The 17,821-nt window shown below is 47.2% G+C and overlaps 1 protein-coding gene across 6 annotated transcripts in view; it reads left to right on the forward strand.

The window, feature by feature from the left end:
* Positions 1–8,499, forward strand: part of AZIN2 (antizyme inhibitor 2) — a 41,209-nt gene extending 32,710 nt beyond the window's left edge. For 5 of the 6 annotated variants that reach the window (XM_030823350.1, XM_030823353.1, XM_030823351.1 and 2 more), the window contains 2 exons: positions 5,882–6,096; positions 8,012–8,499. In XM_030823350.1, the coding sequence (XP_030679210.1) occupies positions 5,882–6,096; positions 8,012–8,150 (354 nt within the window). In that variant the 3' untranslated portion in view covers positions 8,151–8,499. Of the gene's footprint in view, positions 1–5,881; positions 6,097–8,011 lie in introns of those variants that run through there. The other variant, XM_030823354.1, reaches the window with a different exon arrangement.
* The last annotated feature ends 9,322 nt before the right edge of the window (positions 8,500–17,821 follow it).

Consider the following 17,821-nt stretch of genomic DNA (forward strand, 5'->3'; position numbering starts at 1 on the left):
TGTAAAGAAACTCTTGGCATGTGTGTTCGAGGAGATATATCAGAATGTATATATCTTTATAATATAAACCGCTGGAAATGACCTTAATGTTTGTTGGCAGGGTAGCAGATACAGAAATTATGGTGTATTCTGTACAGTGAATTCTATGCAGTGTATTGTGAACTTGTAGAGATTACATACTCTATAATTTCATTTATATAAATTTCAAAAGTGTGCAGAACTAAACAATACATTGTTTAGGGTTAGGAAAACAAAGTAAGAAAATGATGAACACGAAAGTGAGGATGGTGGTTACCTCTGAAGAGGTTAGGAAAGAGGGGACGTCATTGGAGTGGGCACATACGGAGTTTCAAAGATATTGGAAATTTTATCTTTCTTCAGCTGGGTGGTAAGTACACAGATATTCATTTTATTGTCATTTGTTATGTCTTAGACATGATATAAATGTTCTGTATAAATTATTTAGCAAAAACTGAGTTTGTCATTTGCTTTATTATTATTCTTTGATAGGCTCACATTTATTCTTTTATCACATTGTAATGTTTAGAAAAACATCCTGGGGATTTCAATTAGTAATAGTTTATTTATTTATTTATTTTTATTTTTATTTTTTATTTTTGAGATGGAGTCTCACTCTGTTGCCCAGGCTGGAGTGCAGTGGCACGATCTCGGCTCATTGCAAGCTCCGCCTCCCGGGTTCACGCCATTCTCCTACCTCAGCCTCCCGAGTAGCTGGGAATACAGGCGCCGGCCACTACGCCTGGCTAATTTTTTGTATATTTAGTAAAGACGGAGTTTCACTGTGTTAGCCAGGTTGGTCTCAATCTCCTGACCTCGTGATCCACCCTCCTCGGCCTCTCAAAGTGCTGGGATTACAGGCGTGAGCCATGGTGCCTGGCCAGTAATAGTTTATTTAATCTAGTTATTAAATTAGGGAGAATTCTTTTTTTTTTGCTTTACTAAGTTTTTCCAGCTAGGCCAATGTAAACTTCGTGTCTTTTATTTCTTCCATGAAGATTTTATTTATTTACTTTTTTGAGACGGAGTCTCGCTCTGTCGCCTAGGCTGGAGTGCAGTGGTGCAATATTGGCTCACTGCAATCTCCACTTCCCGGGCTCAATCAATTCTCTTGGGAGGCCTCAGCCTCCCAAGTAGCTGGGACTGCAGGTGCATGCCACCATGCCTGGCTAATTTTTTGTATTTTTAGTAGAGATGGGGTTTCACCGTGTTAGCCAGGATGGTCTCGATCTCCTGACCTCGTGATCCACCTGCCTCGGCCTCCCAAAGTGTTGGGATTAAAGGCATGAGCCACCGTGCCCAGCTGGTTTTATTATTTTATTTGAATAAGTATTACTGTGGCCCAAGTACATCCAAGAATGTAATAGCTTAATGCTTTCACTACTATTGTGAGCAAAAACTTTCCCCTGTGTTTTTGAGCTGAGATGCTGGCTTGCATTCTAAAATTCATTGATTTCCTCTAGTAACCACACCCACCCCCTTAAGATTTTCCAGGTGGGCAAATACATTATCTGCAGTGTAATATTTTATTTATTCATCTTCTATGTATTATGAGTTTTTGTTTCTTTTTTTTTTGATAGCTATTGCTAGCATTTCTCATGATATATAAAATAGGAATGATGACAGAAAGCTTCAGACTTAGAATCAGAAGACATGGGTTAGAGACCTGGCTCTGCCATAGACCAGCTGAGTAACCTTAGGCAAAGCAAGCTACTTAATCTCTCTGAACCTTACTTCTCTAGTTTCTCCATTTGGAAAATGATGGGGCTGAACTTTAGTGTATCTCAATGAAGTCAGAGTTAGATCCTTATTTAAAATAGTCTCTCTTCATTGTGGGGTTTTGTTTTGTCTGTAGTTTTAATAAAGAATAGATGTTACAGGCTACTGAATGGTATGTTGACATGTATTGGGAAAATTAAACTTGAACCGTAGATCTATATTTTCCGTGTTATGAGGCCAGTGATTGACTTCTCTCCTGTTGTCTGCACCTTTCATTTTAGAGATAAATTATTTAACTGTTGAAGATGATTCTTTGAATATGACTGTGAATTTGGTTAGCTAAGATTTCGTGTCAGGTTTTTGCCTGTATATTCATAAGTGAGATTTTGGCCATAGAGTTTTTTTTTCTTTTTATGTGTTGCCCTTGTTTATATCTAATTTTTGTCTTTCAAAATATTTTTGTACGAATTAATTGCTTTATTCTTTTTTTTTTTTTTTTTTTTTTTGAGATGGAGTCCTGCTCTGTCACCCAGGCTGGAGTGCAGTGGTGCGATCTCAGCTCACTGCAACCTCCGCCTCCAGGTTCAAATGATTCGCCTGTCTCAGCCTCCCGAGTAGCTGAGATTACAGGCACCTGCCGCCATGCCCAGCTAGGTTTTTTGTATTTTTAGTAGAGGCAGGGCTTCACCATGTTGGCCAGGCTGGATGATTATTTTTTTCTTTTCTTTTTCTTTTTTTTTATTTGAGAAGGAGTCTCTCTCTGTCGCCCAGGCCGGAGTGCAGTGGCGTGATCTCGGCTCACCACAAGCTCTGCCTCCCGGGTTCACGCCATTCTCCTGCCTCAGCCTCCCGAGTAGCTGGGACTACAGGTGCCCACCACCACACCCAGCTAATTTTTGTATTTTTAGTAGAGACAGAGTTTCGCCATGTTGGCCAGGCTGGTCTTGAACTCCTGACCTCAAGTGATGCGCCCGCATCCGCTTCCTAAAGTGCTGGGATTACAGGCGTGAGCCACCGCGCCCAGCCTATTGATTTATTCTTTAGAAGTTGAAGAATTATTTAGGGATTCCATCAAGGCCATGCACCTTTTTCAATGTCTGACCTTGTTTTTTCTGTGGCTCTGTCAGATTTGTGCCTTTGAAGAAGGCAGCTAGGTGCAGCCAGGAGGCTCCTTGTCTGGGACTGCCCAGAGTTCTACTAACTCCCCCTAGAGCCTGGGGCAGGTCATCTGCCCTCTCTGAGTTTTCTCATCTGTAAAATGGGAATGCAATTATGCCACCTGCCTCCCAGATAAGGTATGAAGTGGTGACGGTATGCTTTGTAAATGAGGAACCTCCTGCCCTCTCTCACAGAGGGGCCTAGTGGCTGGCAGACTGGGCATCTTGGATTTTTGCAGATGCTTGTCCATTTCCACTCAATTATCAGACTTGTAAAAATAGCTGAGATTTACAAGCTTGTTGCCGTGGCTTTTAGAATATTTATTTCACAGGTGCCTTAAAAAAAAAAAAAGGCTGGGCACGATGGCTCACACCTGCAGTCTCAGTACTTCGGGAGGCCAAGGTGGCAGATCACCTGAGGTCAGGAGTTTGAGACCAGCCTGGCCAACATGGCAAACTCCTGTATCTACTAAAAATATAAAAATTAGCTGGGCTTGGTGGCGGGCACCTGTAATCTCAGCTACTCGGGAGGCTGAGACAAGAGCATCGCTTGAACCCAGGAGGCAGAGGTTGCAGTGGGCTGAGATCATACCACTGCACTCCAGCCTGGATGACAGAGTGAGACTCTGTCTCAAAAAAAAGTTAAATAGATACATAAATAGTAAAAGCGTAGCTTTGCATTATGTCATGTAAAGTTTTAAAATCTTTTTTTCACCTATTTTTTTTTAAATTTACACCACTAATAACAAGTGAGGGAATGCTAACTTCTTATAATCCAAGGATGCCTTTTCTCTTTACCACGGAAGAATCTTTAAAATTTATTTTCTCAAAGATCCTTGTAGATTCATTTATGGAGCATCCCCTCCACTCATCTTTAAACATTACCTTAATGTTTTTCAATGAGTGGGGCTAAGGGAAATAATTCAGAGCACTTGAGGTTAATTTTATTCATCAACAAAAAGTTTATAAACAAGAATGTTCAGTTATAGGAACAAGGATATACAGTATTCCTTTGTCTCCCCTTCTTAGAATGCGAGCTTCATGACCACAGGAATTTTATTTTGTGTGCGTGTTTACTGCTGCATCTCCAGCTCCTAGATTACAGCCTGGCGATTAGTAGGTGCTCAATAAGTACTTGTTGAATGAATGAATTCCTGAAGATTGGATAGCTATCATTCTTAACTTACATAATGTACATATTTTTCTTTATTAATGGGATTAATGGCTTATTAATTAACTTTTTATCAAATATATGAGCATTATTTCTGCTTATGGAAACTGCGACTTTTCTTTCTCAATTTTACTCATTCCTGCTCTGGCTAAGGTATTGAAATGCCTTTCCTTTTTTCTTGCTGGTCTTCTCTGTTGCTTCTGTCTATGCCCTTTGGGTGGCTTCTATTCATATCCTTTTTCTCCCCTTTGTCATTCTTTCTCTTTCTCATCACTCATATATTCCCCAATCTTTAATTCATTTATTTAAAAAATATTATTCGAATAAGCATCTAATGGATACCAGCCTGCTAGGCATTGAGGAGATGGGGATGACAAGATCTACACGTCCCTTGGGCTCATGGAATTTATGGTCTTCAGGGAAGACAGGCCTGAGCAGGTATTTCACAAATATTTATGAGTTATGGTAAATACTATGAAAGCAAAGCTTGAGGGAGCATGGAGCTTTAGGAAAGGCTTCCCTGAAGCCATTTTAGCTGAGATCTAAAGGAGAAATAGGAATTTGCAAATCTGGGGCCTCAGGGAATAGCACGGGGGAAGGTAGGAGGTGGGGGAAGGTAGGAGGTGGGGGAAGGTAGGAGGTGCGGGAAGGTAGGAGGTGGGGGAAGGTAGGGGGTGGGGGAAGGTAGGAGGTGCGGGAAGGTAGGAGGTGGGGGAAGATAGGAGGTGGGGGAAGGGAAGTAGGGTTTACCGGGGGAGCCCAGAGCAACTGGAGTAACTGGAGCACAACAAGTGCAGTGATGGGAGAAGAGACCTCTCAGAGGGCACAGTCATCATCCACATTTCAGCAGTGACTCTAGGACCTGCCTGGCAGGATCCCTGCCTACACTGTGGCAAATGGCATCGATAACTTGGTTGTCCAGAGTCTGTTACAAATTTCTGGATTTGGAAATCATTTAAGAAAAAATCTGAAATTTTATGTCATTGGTAGTTGTGTCTTTGGGCAAGTCATTTAAGCTGTCAGAGCCTCAATTTTTCTGAAATGGGAGTAATTGTGTCTACTTCGTGGGGTCCTCTGTGACCTCTGCCAGGTCCCCCTGTGACTGTTGTTGGAAGTCCATCATTGGACTGAGGGCCTGAGGGAGGGTGAGTCTAGCCTTGTATACTGCTGGCTCCTGTTGCTGGGCCTGGCATGGAGTGAAGACATCTGGGAGGGCTTCATAGACGAGGGAGCCCCAGGGCTGGGCTCAGAAGACAGGCTAGATTTGAGGGCCGGGGAAGGCTGTGGAGGTGTGGCTAGATTTGAGGGTCGGGGAAGGGTGTGGAGGTGTGGACATACCGAAGTCTGGAAAGAGGCCAGTGAAGACCAAAGTGCAGAGGTGGTAACAACAACAATCACAACAATAACAGTTACAATTGTGCTGACTTTCCGTGCACCCTCGCCGTGTGCCGGCCACTGTTCTACATGCTCTCCATACACTAACTCATTTATCCCTGCAGTAACCTTACGAGGTAGGTACTGTTGTTATCCCCATTTTACAAATGAGCGAACTGAGACATGGAGAGATTAAGCATTTGGCCCAAGGTCACACAGCTAACAACTGCTGGAACCTGGATTTAAGACCAGGCATTCGTGACTTCAGAGTGTAAGAGGCAACGAATGCAGAGAAGTGGGAATAGCCTTAAATACTAAGCTAGGAGGCCCATCTAGACTTGATCCTGTTGGCTATGGGAGCCATAGAAGGCTTTGGAGGGAGGGAGTGGCAAGGCTGTTGTATGCCCAGGAGAGCTGGCATGGCCATCCCCTCTTCCTACAGAAACCATCCACGGAGCAGCCCGTGTACAGCAGCAGCCTGTGGGGCCCGGCGGTCGATGGCTGTGACTGCGTGGCTGAGGGCCTGTGGCTGCCGCAACTACACGTAGGGGACTGGCTGGTCTTTGACAACATGGGCGCCTACACTGTGGGCATGGGTTCCCCCTTTGGGGGGACCCAGGCCCGCCACATCACCTATGCCATGTCCCGGGTGGCCTGGTAAGAGGGCCCTGCTGGAAAATGGGGGTATGGGGAGGAACTGGGCAGAAACGAGGGAAACCTGAGATCTGAGATTCTGCTTCTGTGTAATCCAACTTGACAAGTAGCTGTTGGCTGCTGGTCCCACGTGAGGCCTGTGCTTGGCACCTGGCTGTGGCCGTAAGTGAGGCTGGGCTTTCCTAGAGGAGCTCACAGCCCTGAGGGAGGCACAGAGAAGCAGACAGGCCCTTGTGATAATACTGTGCCTGGTGGAAGTGCAGAGCCCTCCATGAGTTCTGGGCCTCCCTGAGGAAGTGGGAGGCAACTACAGGAGGGGATGGTAGGACTCCCCAGAAGAAAGGAACGGAGAGCAAGTGTGGTGCACTCAAGGCTTTCATGGAGAGTGGCTGTGACTGGAGAGGGAGGCAGGGCTAGATCTGGGAAGGGCTTGAAGGCCGAGTGACACGCTTTGACAGCAGTGGGAGGCACGGGCCAGTTTGAAGCAGGGGCATAACACGGTCTGATTTGCACTTTGGAAAGACCACCCTAGTTCCTGTGTAGACCGAGGACAAGGGCAGATGCAGAAAGAGCTGACCAGTTGGGTGGCTGCTGTGTGACACAGGAAAGACTTGGTCTGCCTGCTTGCTAAGCCTTGGTCTTTCCATCTAGAAAACAGGCGTGACAGTAGCCCTGCCTGCCCCACCAGCCTAGTGCTGGGATCCAGTGAGGCAGGAGGCATGCAAGATGGGGGAGTCACATCCAGTGAACCCTGACATCAGGCCTTATGTTGGGCGTTGTATGACTATTTCACCCACACAAAACTCTGTGGGGTCAGCATTATCACAGAGAGGTCATTCTTCTGAGGTCACACAGCTAGTCAGTGGTGAAGGGTCCCTCTTTGGGGGTAGGGAGAGGGCTACAGAAAGCAGGAGCAGTTTGCCCAGGCACATTCAATTCCTCTGCTGTGTCCAGTCTCAGGACTGTCACCAAAGCTGAGACCTGAAGGCTAAGGAGGAATTAGGTGAGGGTTGATGATGCAGGCAGAGAGACAAGGATGGGTCCAGGCTGGGGAGAGGACATGTGTAAGAGCGGAGAAGATGGCCATAGTGGATGGCCCAGGTGTGTGGGCTGGTGTGGCCAGGAGTGTGGCGGAAGAGGCGGGTAGGGCCGGATCTTGCAGGGCCTGAGAGCAAAGGGAAACGGCTGGCAGCTCAAGGGCAGGGATTTGCTTTTTGGAAAGATGAACCTGGGCCCTGGCTGAGAACTGTCTGGAGAGGGCACGAGCAGATCAGGGAGACTGAAATGGTGTTACCCGTGGGGATGGAGACCACGGGGCACATGAGGATGTTCAGAAGCTGGGCTCAGCAGGGCTCGATTGGGTGTGGGAACAAGATTGCCAACTGTTTCCAACTCTGATGGTGGAGCCATTGATCAACATGGGTATGTAGGAGGAGAAGCAGTTTGTGGGATTGTTTGAGAAAATGGGATGTGATTTTGTTTGAAGTCCCAAGCCTGGGGTGGATGAATGTGGGCTCTGGAGTGAGAGCTGGGTTCAGTCCTAGTTCTACTTCCTACTAGGGATGTGAGCTTAGGTAGGTCACTTCTCTCTCTGGGGAACTGATTGATTACATCATCAATGCACTAGGGATGGTAATGCCTCCCTCATGGGGTTTTTGGGAAGACAAATAGATAAGTGCCTGGCATGTCTGACCCGTAGTAAATGCTCGATACATGTGGCTTTCTTTCCCTTGTTGAGGGGTGGGGACCACACGGGAGTAGGAAGCAGTTGGGGAGGGGTCAGCACCTGTCCCTGCCCCTGCCCTCAGCTGAGCTTAGGCTGAGGTGAGAGCCCTCTGCCCAATGGGGCTGCGTCTCCAGGTACAGGGGCCTGCCAGCCCCATGCTGGCTACTTGCAGCACCCCTCTCTCACCCCTAGGGAAGCGCTGCGAAGGCAGCTGATGGCTGCAGAACAGGAGGATGACGTGGAGGGTGTGTGCAAGCCTCTGTCCTGCGGCTGGGAGATCACAGACACCCTGTGTGTGGGCCCTGTCTTCACCCCGGCGAGCATCATGTGAGCAGGCCTCGTTCCCCCTGGAGAACCCCAGCGGGGCCTCAGAGATGCGTCTGGGAGAGGTGGGGAAGATGGCAGGCAAGGGTACCCTTGGCCAGGACTCTGGTGCCCACCCTGCCATCCCCGCGCTCCACCTGTAATGTTTCTGCCCTGTAAATAGGACCAGTCTTACACTCGCTGTAGTTCAAGTATGCAACATAAATCCTGTCCCTTCCAGCTGTGTCTGCCTCCTCTGCAGTGCAAGGGGCCTGGTCAGCCAGGTGTGGGGGCGTTCTTGGGGTCTCCTTTGGTCTCCTTTCCACCTTTGTAAATATAATGCAAATAAATAAATATTTAGGTTTTTAAAAACTGCAGCGGAATCTGGCAGTTCGATTCACAAAGCAGCCTGGGCTAGGCCTGGGGCAGGATTTCCCCACCGTGCGCTGATGAGCCCACACCCTCTGCCTGGGTCCTGAGCCCTGGCTGCAGCGTGTGCCTCCTCCACTAGCATTCACCTTCTCTGACTCCTGTCTTGCCTCCTCACGGGCCTCCAGGCCTGGTGCCATAAGGAAGGGGCTGCTGTCAGGGACTGAGATGGGCAGTTATGTAGCTCATAACTGGTGAAGGGCCTTTGTGTCAGCCCAACACCCAGCCTAAGGCCTGGCCCAGAGTAGGGGTAATGGAGTATTTAACACAGCTGTGGAAATTCATACCGAAGATACAGAGCCAAGAAATGGGTGTGCCGGAGGTTTTGAGTGGACCCTGCCCCCTTGCTCTCCCTGCAGGTTGGCAAGGCAGTCAGAGTAAAGCAAACACCTGGTGGTCGCTTTCGCTTCTTTGGGCAGTGCCTGTTAGAACAGGGCTGGCCACGGAGTATTGCTGTGTCCAGTGCTGACAGCCCTGGCATCCCCCGAGACTGGCAGTGCTTATCAGGACAAAGGCTCCTTCACACTGCCGGGTTCCCAAATTATGCCCCTGTGGTGTGTGAGCTGTTGAGCAAAGGAGTTCAGATTTTAGAGTCCCCCTCAGTGGCTGCAAGGGGGACTCTAAATATATTTCTGCTGCAGTTAAAAGATTTGAGATATAATTCATAGGCAATCATCAAATTCACCCTTTTAAATGCAGAAGCCTGGGTGCGGTGGCTCACACCTGTAATTCCAGCACTTTGGGAGGCTGAGGCAGGTGATCACCTGAGGTCAGGAGTTCGAGACCAGCCTGGCCAACATGGCAAAACCCCGTCTGTACTAAAAATACTAAAAATTAGCCGGGTGTGGTGGTATGTGTCTGTAATTCCAGCTACTCAGGAGGCTGAGGCAGGAGAATCGCTTGAACAGGGAGGTGGAGGTTGCAGTGAGCCGAGGTTGCAGTGAGCTGAGATCACACCACTGCACTCCAGCCTGGGCGACTGAGCGAGACCCCATCTCAAATAAAGAAAGAAATAAATAAAGTGGAGAAGTTAGTGGTTTCTGATGTGTTCAGAGTTGTGTAACCATCACCACGGTTAATTCTAGAACATATTTATCACCCTAGAAAGAAATCCCATACCCATTAGCAGTCACTCTCCATTTTCCCCAGTCCCCAGTCCCTGATGACACAAATCTACCTTCCATCTCTATGGATTTGCTTATTCTGGACATTGTATTGTGATGGGTTTTCTGTCTTCACTTGAGCTTCTCTCTGGGTAAGCCGGGCCATCCTGCTTCAGTATCTCAGCCTGTCCTGAGACCTGCACGTGGCTTTGAGGTCATCTCATGAGCCAATGTGGCATGGGTTTGGAGTGAACCAGGTGTTCTCAAGGGGTGTCTCCCTTTTCCAGGTGGGATCTAGTTTTTGGCATCTTGACAATAAATAGGCTGAAAGCTTGGGATATCAAGAGACTCAGGGCAATCAGAAAGGGTTACTCTACTATCCCGTGATCTACCAAAGCCACGATTTACAGGTATTAACATGCCTGTAATCATCTATCAGACTCTGAGACTGCTTCCATCCCAGATCTCCAAGCACTCATACTTCTTTTGGGGGGAGGGACATAGGTTTTCTGCTGGAACCAGGCATCTGCTGTGAAAAGCACAGGAATCCTGGGGAGAGCTCATGGCTGGCTGCAGTGAGACCCAGGTGGAGCTGATTCCCTCTTCTGAGCAGGTCCACTGAGGGGGCATTCTGTGGCTTTGGAAATGACAGTGGCCGTCATGAAGTTTGAACAGATTTCTCACTGGAGCCTTTCTAGTGCTTCATGTTCCATTTGCAGCAAGGATGTGAAATTTACTTTTCCAAGAAAGACATACACAGAACTTGATGTGGCTTACCTGAGGATAATAGTTAATAGTCATTTTTTCCCAGTTATTTGTTTTTGTTTCTTATTTCAATCTTTTTCTAAAGAGAAGAAAAAAGCCTGAAATGTGGAGAATGGTAAGGGGCTTCAGGCTTGTGCAGGCGAATCTAAGCAGGGGTCTCCCGGACCCCTGGCTGCATGGGCACTGCCTCCTCCAAGCTCCCTGCTGAGTAACCCACCGGCAGTGGCTCCTCATGCCTCCTGGCTGCCTTGGAAGCCAGATGTTCCTCTTGGCCACTCACAGACCCATCCTTCCCTGGGGCATCACCTGAGGAACATCCTCTTCCCAATGCCTCCCTACAACCCACCTGTGCCTCCTGAAGCCCCTCCTATGCGCGCGCACACTCTCTCTCATTCTCTCCCTCAAGGAGTTAACAGATCTGAGCTTCCGTCTTCTCATATTCAGGTCTGGCCCCTTCTTACCCTTTTCCCTCCCCAGTCCATCCTCCACTCAGCAGCCAGATGCCGTACCTCCTGGGATTCCACTTCACCAAGAACGAAATTTAAAGTCCTTGGCCAGCTGGCCCTCTGACTCCCACACTTCCCTCTCACACACTGGGTCCTGGCCACACTGGCCTCCTCTCTGTTCTTCAAACACTCCACTACTGGGCATGCATTTACTGTCCCCTCTCTAGAATGATCTTCCTGGGTTATCTGTGGGCCCCACTCACTTCATTCAGGTTCTGTGCAAATGTTTTCTTTAGGTGAAGCCTTCTGGATCACCCTTTAGAAAATAGCATGTCCCAGTCTCTCTCTTTTCTCCTAACTAGTTTTCTTTTTCTTCATAAGCACCTACCACCACTCAACATACTCTATAACGTAACTCCATAATGTGTTCCATAACACAAGGGCAACTGTCAGCCCTTCGAGAATGTGAGCTCCAGGCTCTTGGAATAAACCTGATTTATTTTCACTGCTGTGTCCTTATCACCTAGAATGGAGTAGGTGTTCAAAAAGTATATGCTGGATTGGCAAATGAATAAACATGTCTGAATCTGTCTGAATAAACATGCCCTTAACCTGTCTGAGCCTGTTTACTCATTTGTACAATGTGGCTGATAACTATATTTCCCTCAGAGGGTTATTGTGAAGATTAAATAAGAAAATGAGTATAAGGCCGGGTGTGGTGGCTCATGCCTGTAATCCTAGCACTTTGGGAGGCCGAGGCTGGTGGATCACAAGGTCATGAGTTTGAGACCACCCTGGCCAACATGGTGAAACCCCATCTCTACTAAAGATATAAAAAATTGGCCAGGAGCAGTGGCTCACGCCTGTAATTCTAGCACTTTGGGAGGCCAAGTCGGGTGGATCACGAGGTCAGGAATTTGAGACCAGCCTGGCCAAAACAGTGAAACCCTGTCTCTACTAAAAATACAAAAAATTAGCTGAGTGTGGTGGTGGGCACCTGTAATCCTGGCTACTTGGGAGGCTGAAGCAGGAGAATCGCTTGAACTGGGAGGTGGAGGTTGTAGTGAGCTGAGATCACACCACTGCACTCCAGCCCGGATGACAGTGCGAGACTCCGTCTCAAAAAAAAAAAAAAGATACAAAAAATTAGCCGGGCATGTTGGCACACACCTGTAATCTCAGCTACTTGTGAGGCTGAGACAGGAGACTTGCTTGAACCTGGGAGGCGGAGGTTGCATTGAGCCGAGATCCTGCCACTGCACTCCGGCCTAGGCAACAAGGCAAGTCTCCATCTCAAAAAAAAAAAAAAAAAAAGAAAATGGGTATAAAGTACTTAGTCCAGGACTTACCATGTCATTAGGTGCTCAGTAAGTGAGATTGAAAGGTACTTCCTGAGCATTTAGTGAGCACTTACTGTGGCTAGAGCCCGTGGTAGATGTTGGTGATGCAGAGGTGAGTCCCTCTGATTCTCAGGGAGCTCACAGTGCAGCGTGGTCACAGAGGACCTTGAATTACAAAGCCAGGAGTCCGAACTTAATTCTGGAGGCAGCAGGGAGCCCTCTATGCTCCTGGAGCAGAAGCACGTCAGGATCTTTGGGAAGATTAATTGAAAGTGTATTCAAAATAAAAAACAAAAGAAAAAAAGTATATTCAAAAGGGGTGGAGGGAGGAGACCTTCAGGGCTGGTAGTGGCGTGTGCTTCCTTCACCTCTGCCCACAGTCGGAAAGGCAGACCCAGCCGGGAAACTTTTTTTTTATTTTATTTAAGTTCTAGGGTACATGTGCACAACGTGCAGGTTTGTTACATATGTATACATGTGCCATGTTGGTGTGCTGCACTCGTTAACTCATCATTTACATTAGGTATATCTCCTAATGCTGTCCCTCCCTCTTCCCCCCACCCCACGACAGGCCCTGGTGTGTGATGTTCCCCACCCTGTGTCCAAGTGTTATCATTGTTCAATTCCCACCTATGAGTGAGAACACGAGGTGTTGGTTTTCTGTTCTTGCGATAGTTTGCTCAGAATGATGGTTTCCAGCTTCATCCATGTTCCTACAAAGGACATGAACTCATCCTTTTTTACGGCCGCATAGTATTCCATGGTGTATATGTGCCACATTTTCTTAATCCAGTCTATCACTGATGGACATTTGGGTTGGTTCCAAGTCTTGCTATTGTGAATAGTGCCACAATAAACATACGTGTGCAGGTATCTTTATAACAGCATGATTTATAGTCCTTTGGGTATATACCCAGTAATGGGATCCAACCAGGAAACTTTGAGGAGGTCAGAGACACAAGTTGTCAACTCTGTTCACCCTGGCTCAGAGGGAGATGGTGGCTCTCTGGATGGGAGTCATCCCTCACCCAGGAAACCCACCTGCCCAAGCCATCTCATTCCAGCTGTAAGGGGAACAAAGGGGAGGCAAGAGGATGGGGGTTCCACTTATCCCTTTGCTCCATTTTAAACCCTCTTCCTGGCACCTTTGGGATAAAGAGCTAAGCCTGTGTAAATTCAACCAGTAAAATGATCTGATTGTCAGTCCTCTGCTGAAAGCCCTTCAGTTGATTCCCACTGCAATGCCAATAAAAGCTAAATTGCCCGAGACGCCTGCCCACCTCTCCCACCTCATCTCATGCCACTCTTTTCTCACATTTCAGTTTCTCACATTTACTGACTTCTTTCTTGTCTCCAAGTCTTCGCCTTTGCTGTTGCCTTAGCTACTCCAGCATTGGCTCATTCTCATCTTAAAGGCCTCAGCTTGAATGTTGCCATCTCAAGAAGGCCTTTTCCAAACATCCTGTTCAAAGTAGCCCCCACCAACTTAAGTGGTCATATTTTACAGGGATTAGGTTCTAAAGACCATATTTAAGGTGAGAAACATATGGTCAAAATTATCATTGAAAATCCCTTAGAAAGCTATCATATTGGAATCTTGTTCATCACATCCCCTTTCCTTTCTTTTCCTGTAACATGCCAGACACACTTATAACCCCAAATCTCTGCATAGATCTCTCTCCCGCATCCCTTCAGGTCTTTGCTCAAATGTAATGTTCTAAGTGAGGCCTTACTGACTACCCACTTCAGGCTGGGAGTGACGGCTCATTCCTGTAATCCCAGCACTTTGGGAGTCGGAGGCAGGAGGATCACTTGAGCCCAGGAGTTTGAGGCCAGCCTGGGCAACATTGTGAGACCCCATCTGTAAATCAAACAAACAAAAAAAACTGTAACATTTCCATTCCTGCCCCAGCATTCTATAATCCCCTTCAGAGCCTTACTTTTTCCTCCGCAGATCACCCTCTAACATATACATTTCACTTAGAATTAAGTTCTGAGGGCAAATATTTGTTTATTTTGTTCATTGCTGGGTCCACAGTGCCTAGAATACTGCCCTTCATGTAGATGTTCAAGAAATAATTGCTGAATGAAGGAATGAATCTTTCAGGCCTCAGCTTGGGTGTCTCCTTTCTCTTACTTTCTATCCCTTGATCAGGGGTTCCATCTCTGGGCTTTCATGCATCCTGTATTTATCCCTATTAAAGAACTACTGATCACAACGTACTGTAGTTTTCCTCTCTACATACTTGTCTTCCTGAGTATCTAATCCTGTCGATTCCACAAAGACAGGGAGTGTTTCTCCTACTTGCTAGTTCATCTGGAACCTAAGACTGTGCTTACCACAGATACTTAGTGTCTTTTGAATAAACTAGTCTGGGTGGTGGTGGTGTGGTACCCCTGAATGGGAGTGGAGGATGTGGCTCTTTGTCAGCTCCTGAATGGGTCTAGATCCTGCAGTAGGAAGACCATCGACTGGAACGAGCTGGGGGCCTTTAAAATAACCTCAGAATAACACTTGGGAATAAGCCAGCTCCATACACTGGTGAGCCCCAGGCAGGGAGGCATGTAGGACCCCCCAGTAGCGCTTTCTGCTTCTCCACTCAGTTAGGTGACCTTGGGGTAGGATCGCCAGATAAAATACAGGACATCCAGACAAATTTGAATTCAGAAAAACAATAAGTAATTTTTTAGCATACGTGTCTCATTGCAATATTTGGGACAGTCTTATACTAAAGCATTACTCGTTGTGTACCTGAAATTCAACTTCGACCGAGCATCCTGCATTTTATTTGCTAAATCTAGTAACCCTACTCTGGCAAGTCCCTGTACGCTGCATTTCCCTCTCCGGGTTTCGCTTTCTCCATCTGTGGAATGGGCACAGTTCTGTGAGACTTGCCTCAGGGATTCCTCAGGCCGAGAGCAAACACCCTCAAGGATCGTCCCTTTGTCCTGGTGAGTCGTATGGCAAGCGCGCTTGTCTGAGGAGTTTTTCGCTGTGTAAATACGACAAGCTCCTTCCTCCAAAAGCCTCCGTTTTCTCATCTGAGCATATGAGACTCTCAGAAGTGGAAACGATTGCCTGGCGGAACCATGACTGCTCAGCTTCCAGCCACCGGAACCCCCGGCTCACGGCCCCCGTCCCTTGAGGCCACGGTCTTCCGGTTGCGTAAAGTCACTTCCGTATTCAAGAGCCCTCTCGGCTTCGAGCCACGCGATGTCGCGCCCTCTGGCGGCTGGGAGGAGGGACCGACTTTACCAAACAGTGAGAAGGAACAGGGAAGTCCATTGGTTGAAAGACGGAGAGGTGCAGCTCCGTCTTCCAACCTCCACCAGTGTTAAACCGAACCTTCGCCGAGGGCGGGGCTCTCACGGGAAAGGGGTCAACGCGGGACTGAGGCGGCGTGGGAAGAGGGCGACCTTGTCTCTGCTCAGCTGGAAAAAGGCCCGGGGTAACACCGGAAGTGGGCTCATTTGCTCATCAGCTACTTCCGCTTCTACTTAAAAAGGAGGATCTGGGTAAAAGAACCGATAGGCTGTACGAACCTAAGACTTGTCTCTGATGTCCTTCTCAACCATCCATTTCATATGCGAGGGAAAAGACCTGTTGGGTTCACGCAGAATATAAAGGACTTTGAAATAATTCTTGATCTCTAGGCCAAGGAGTTTTACATTTTAAAATAATCAGGCGTGCCTACTGCTTGCCAGGCTCTGCTCTCGCCTTCACTCGCATTATTCAACTAATCGACCCAGGCCTGTGCAGTGCGTCTTATGACAAGGACTCCTACCCTTCACTGCCTGTGTTGGAATCCTGGTTCTGCCAGTTATTAGCTGGGTATCCTGGCCTAAGTTACTCTCTGCCACAGTTTCTGACTCTGTAAAATAGGATAATAGTATCTACCTTATACCGTTATTCTAAAGATAAATAAATTTAACATATTTAGGCTGGGCACGGTAGCTCACACCTGTAATCCCAGCACTTTGAGAAACCGAGGGTGGAAGGATTGTTTGAGCCCAGGAGTTCAAGACCAGCCTGGGTAAAATAGTGAAACTCCCCGCCTCTCCAAAAAAAAAAAAAAAAAAAAAAAATGAGCCAGGCGTGGTGGCAAGCACCTGCGGTCCCAGCTACTCCGGAGGCTGAGGTGGGAGGAGGATTGCTTGAGCCTGGGAGGTCGAGGCTTCAGTGAGCCGTGACTGCGGCACTGCACTCCAGTTTGGGCAACAGAGTGAGACCTCGTCTCCAAAAGAACAAAAAATTTAACATATTTAAAGCACTCAGAACAGCACCTGACACATGGTAACCACAGTAACCAGGTAAGTTATTTTCATTTACAAATTGAGATATGAGGCTTACACATGAAGTAACTTGTCTAGAACAGATAGCGACTAGTGGAGGCAGGTTGGGAAAGTCTCTGCCTAATCTGAATCTCAATCACTATACCTGCCCCACCCTCTTCCTGTGTCTACAGGAAGCCTGTGATGATCCTAATTGCCTTTAAAGCATCAGATGTATTTATTTGGTAGCATCCTATTACCAAGTGGCTGCTCTCTGGGCATTTTTGTAATTTTAATGAAGTTGGTGAGGTTCTATAACTTGTCTCTCAGACCAGGGGCAAGGCTCCTGGGAGAAGTCAGAAAGGATGGCTTCAAGATCCACCTCCTACTAAATCCTACTTATGGAAAAATCAGTAGAAATGAACTCCTGAACATGTTAAATTTGAGATCTTTTCAGATATCCAAGTGGAGATAATCGTGATTTGGTGTGGTTAAGTGCTGTGTTAGTGGAAAGCACAGGGCACCAAGGGAGGTCTGATTAGGGATAGATAAAGCTGCCGGCCGGGATTAGGACAGGCGTGGCAAAAGCAAAAGTCTTGGTCAATGAGTAGGAGTTGGCCAGGTAGAAAAGTCTGGGGAAGTTGAGGGGGAGCATTCCAGACCAGGGCACTGGCGTGTACAAGGGAATGGTAGTTTGATGATTCAGAGCTCTTTCTGGGAACTGGAGTATAGGATGGAAGGTAAGAATGGAATGGAGATTGGGGGCATATTACGAAGAAGTGATCTAAAAAGCCCCCTTATCAACTAAGACAGACCCTAAGATTAAGGAAACAAAAGTTAAAGTTACCTATGGGTTGGGGGTTCATCATATCCCTCCTAACTCTGATTTACAACCCAAGACCACTACAACTCTGATTGGACAGAGGACCGGCCTTACAAACATTCTCTTCTGATAAGCAACTGCAGACCCTAAGCCAGTTTCACTAGCCGATAGAGGCGGTACACAAACTGTCTTTGGGTCCTGTGGTTCATCTTTTGATATAAAGAGTCAAATTCTACCTCATTTTAATGCTAAAATTCTGCCCCAAAGTGAGCATGGGATGAGTGTTACATATATGTTTACGCATTGTGCATGCACTCAGCTCCCCTCATAAATATGTATAGTTTTCCCCCACCATCTGCTAAATATGTATGACTCTGTTGTGTAAATATGGACCTTGTGAGGCATAAAACCCAACCTGTTCCTTCCCTCCTCGAAGAGAAAACACATTTGGTCCACACTGGAGATTCTCTCTTCCTGGTTTGCAAACTAATATCACCGATAAAGCTCTGCTTTTCTACTAT

The sequence above is a fragment of the Nomascus leucogenys genome, chromosome 12 (genome assembly GCF_006542625.1).
Source record: "Nomascus leucogenys isolate Asia chromosome 12, Asia_NLE_v1, whole genome shotgun sequence".
Taxonomy (NCBI): Eukaryota; Metazoa; Chordata; class Mammalia; order Primates; family Hylobatidae; genus Nomascus; species Nomascus leucogenys.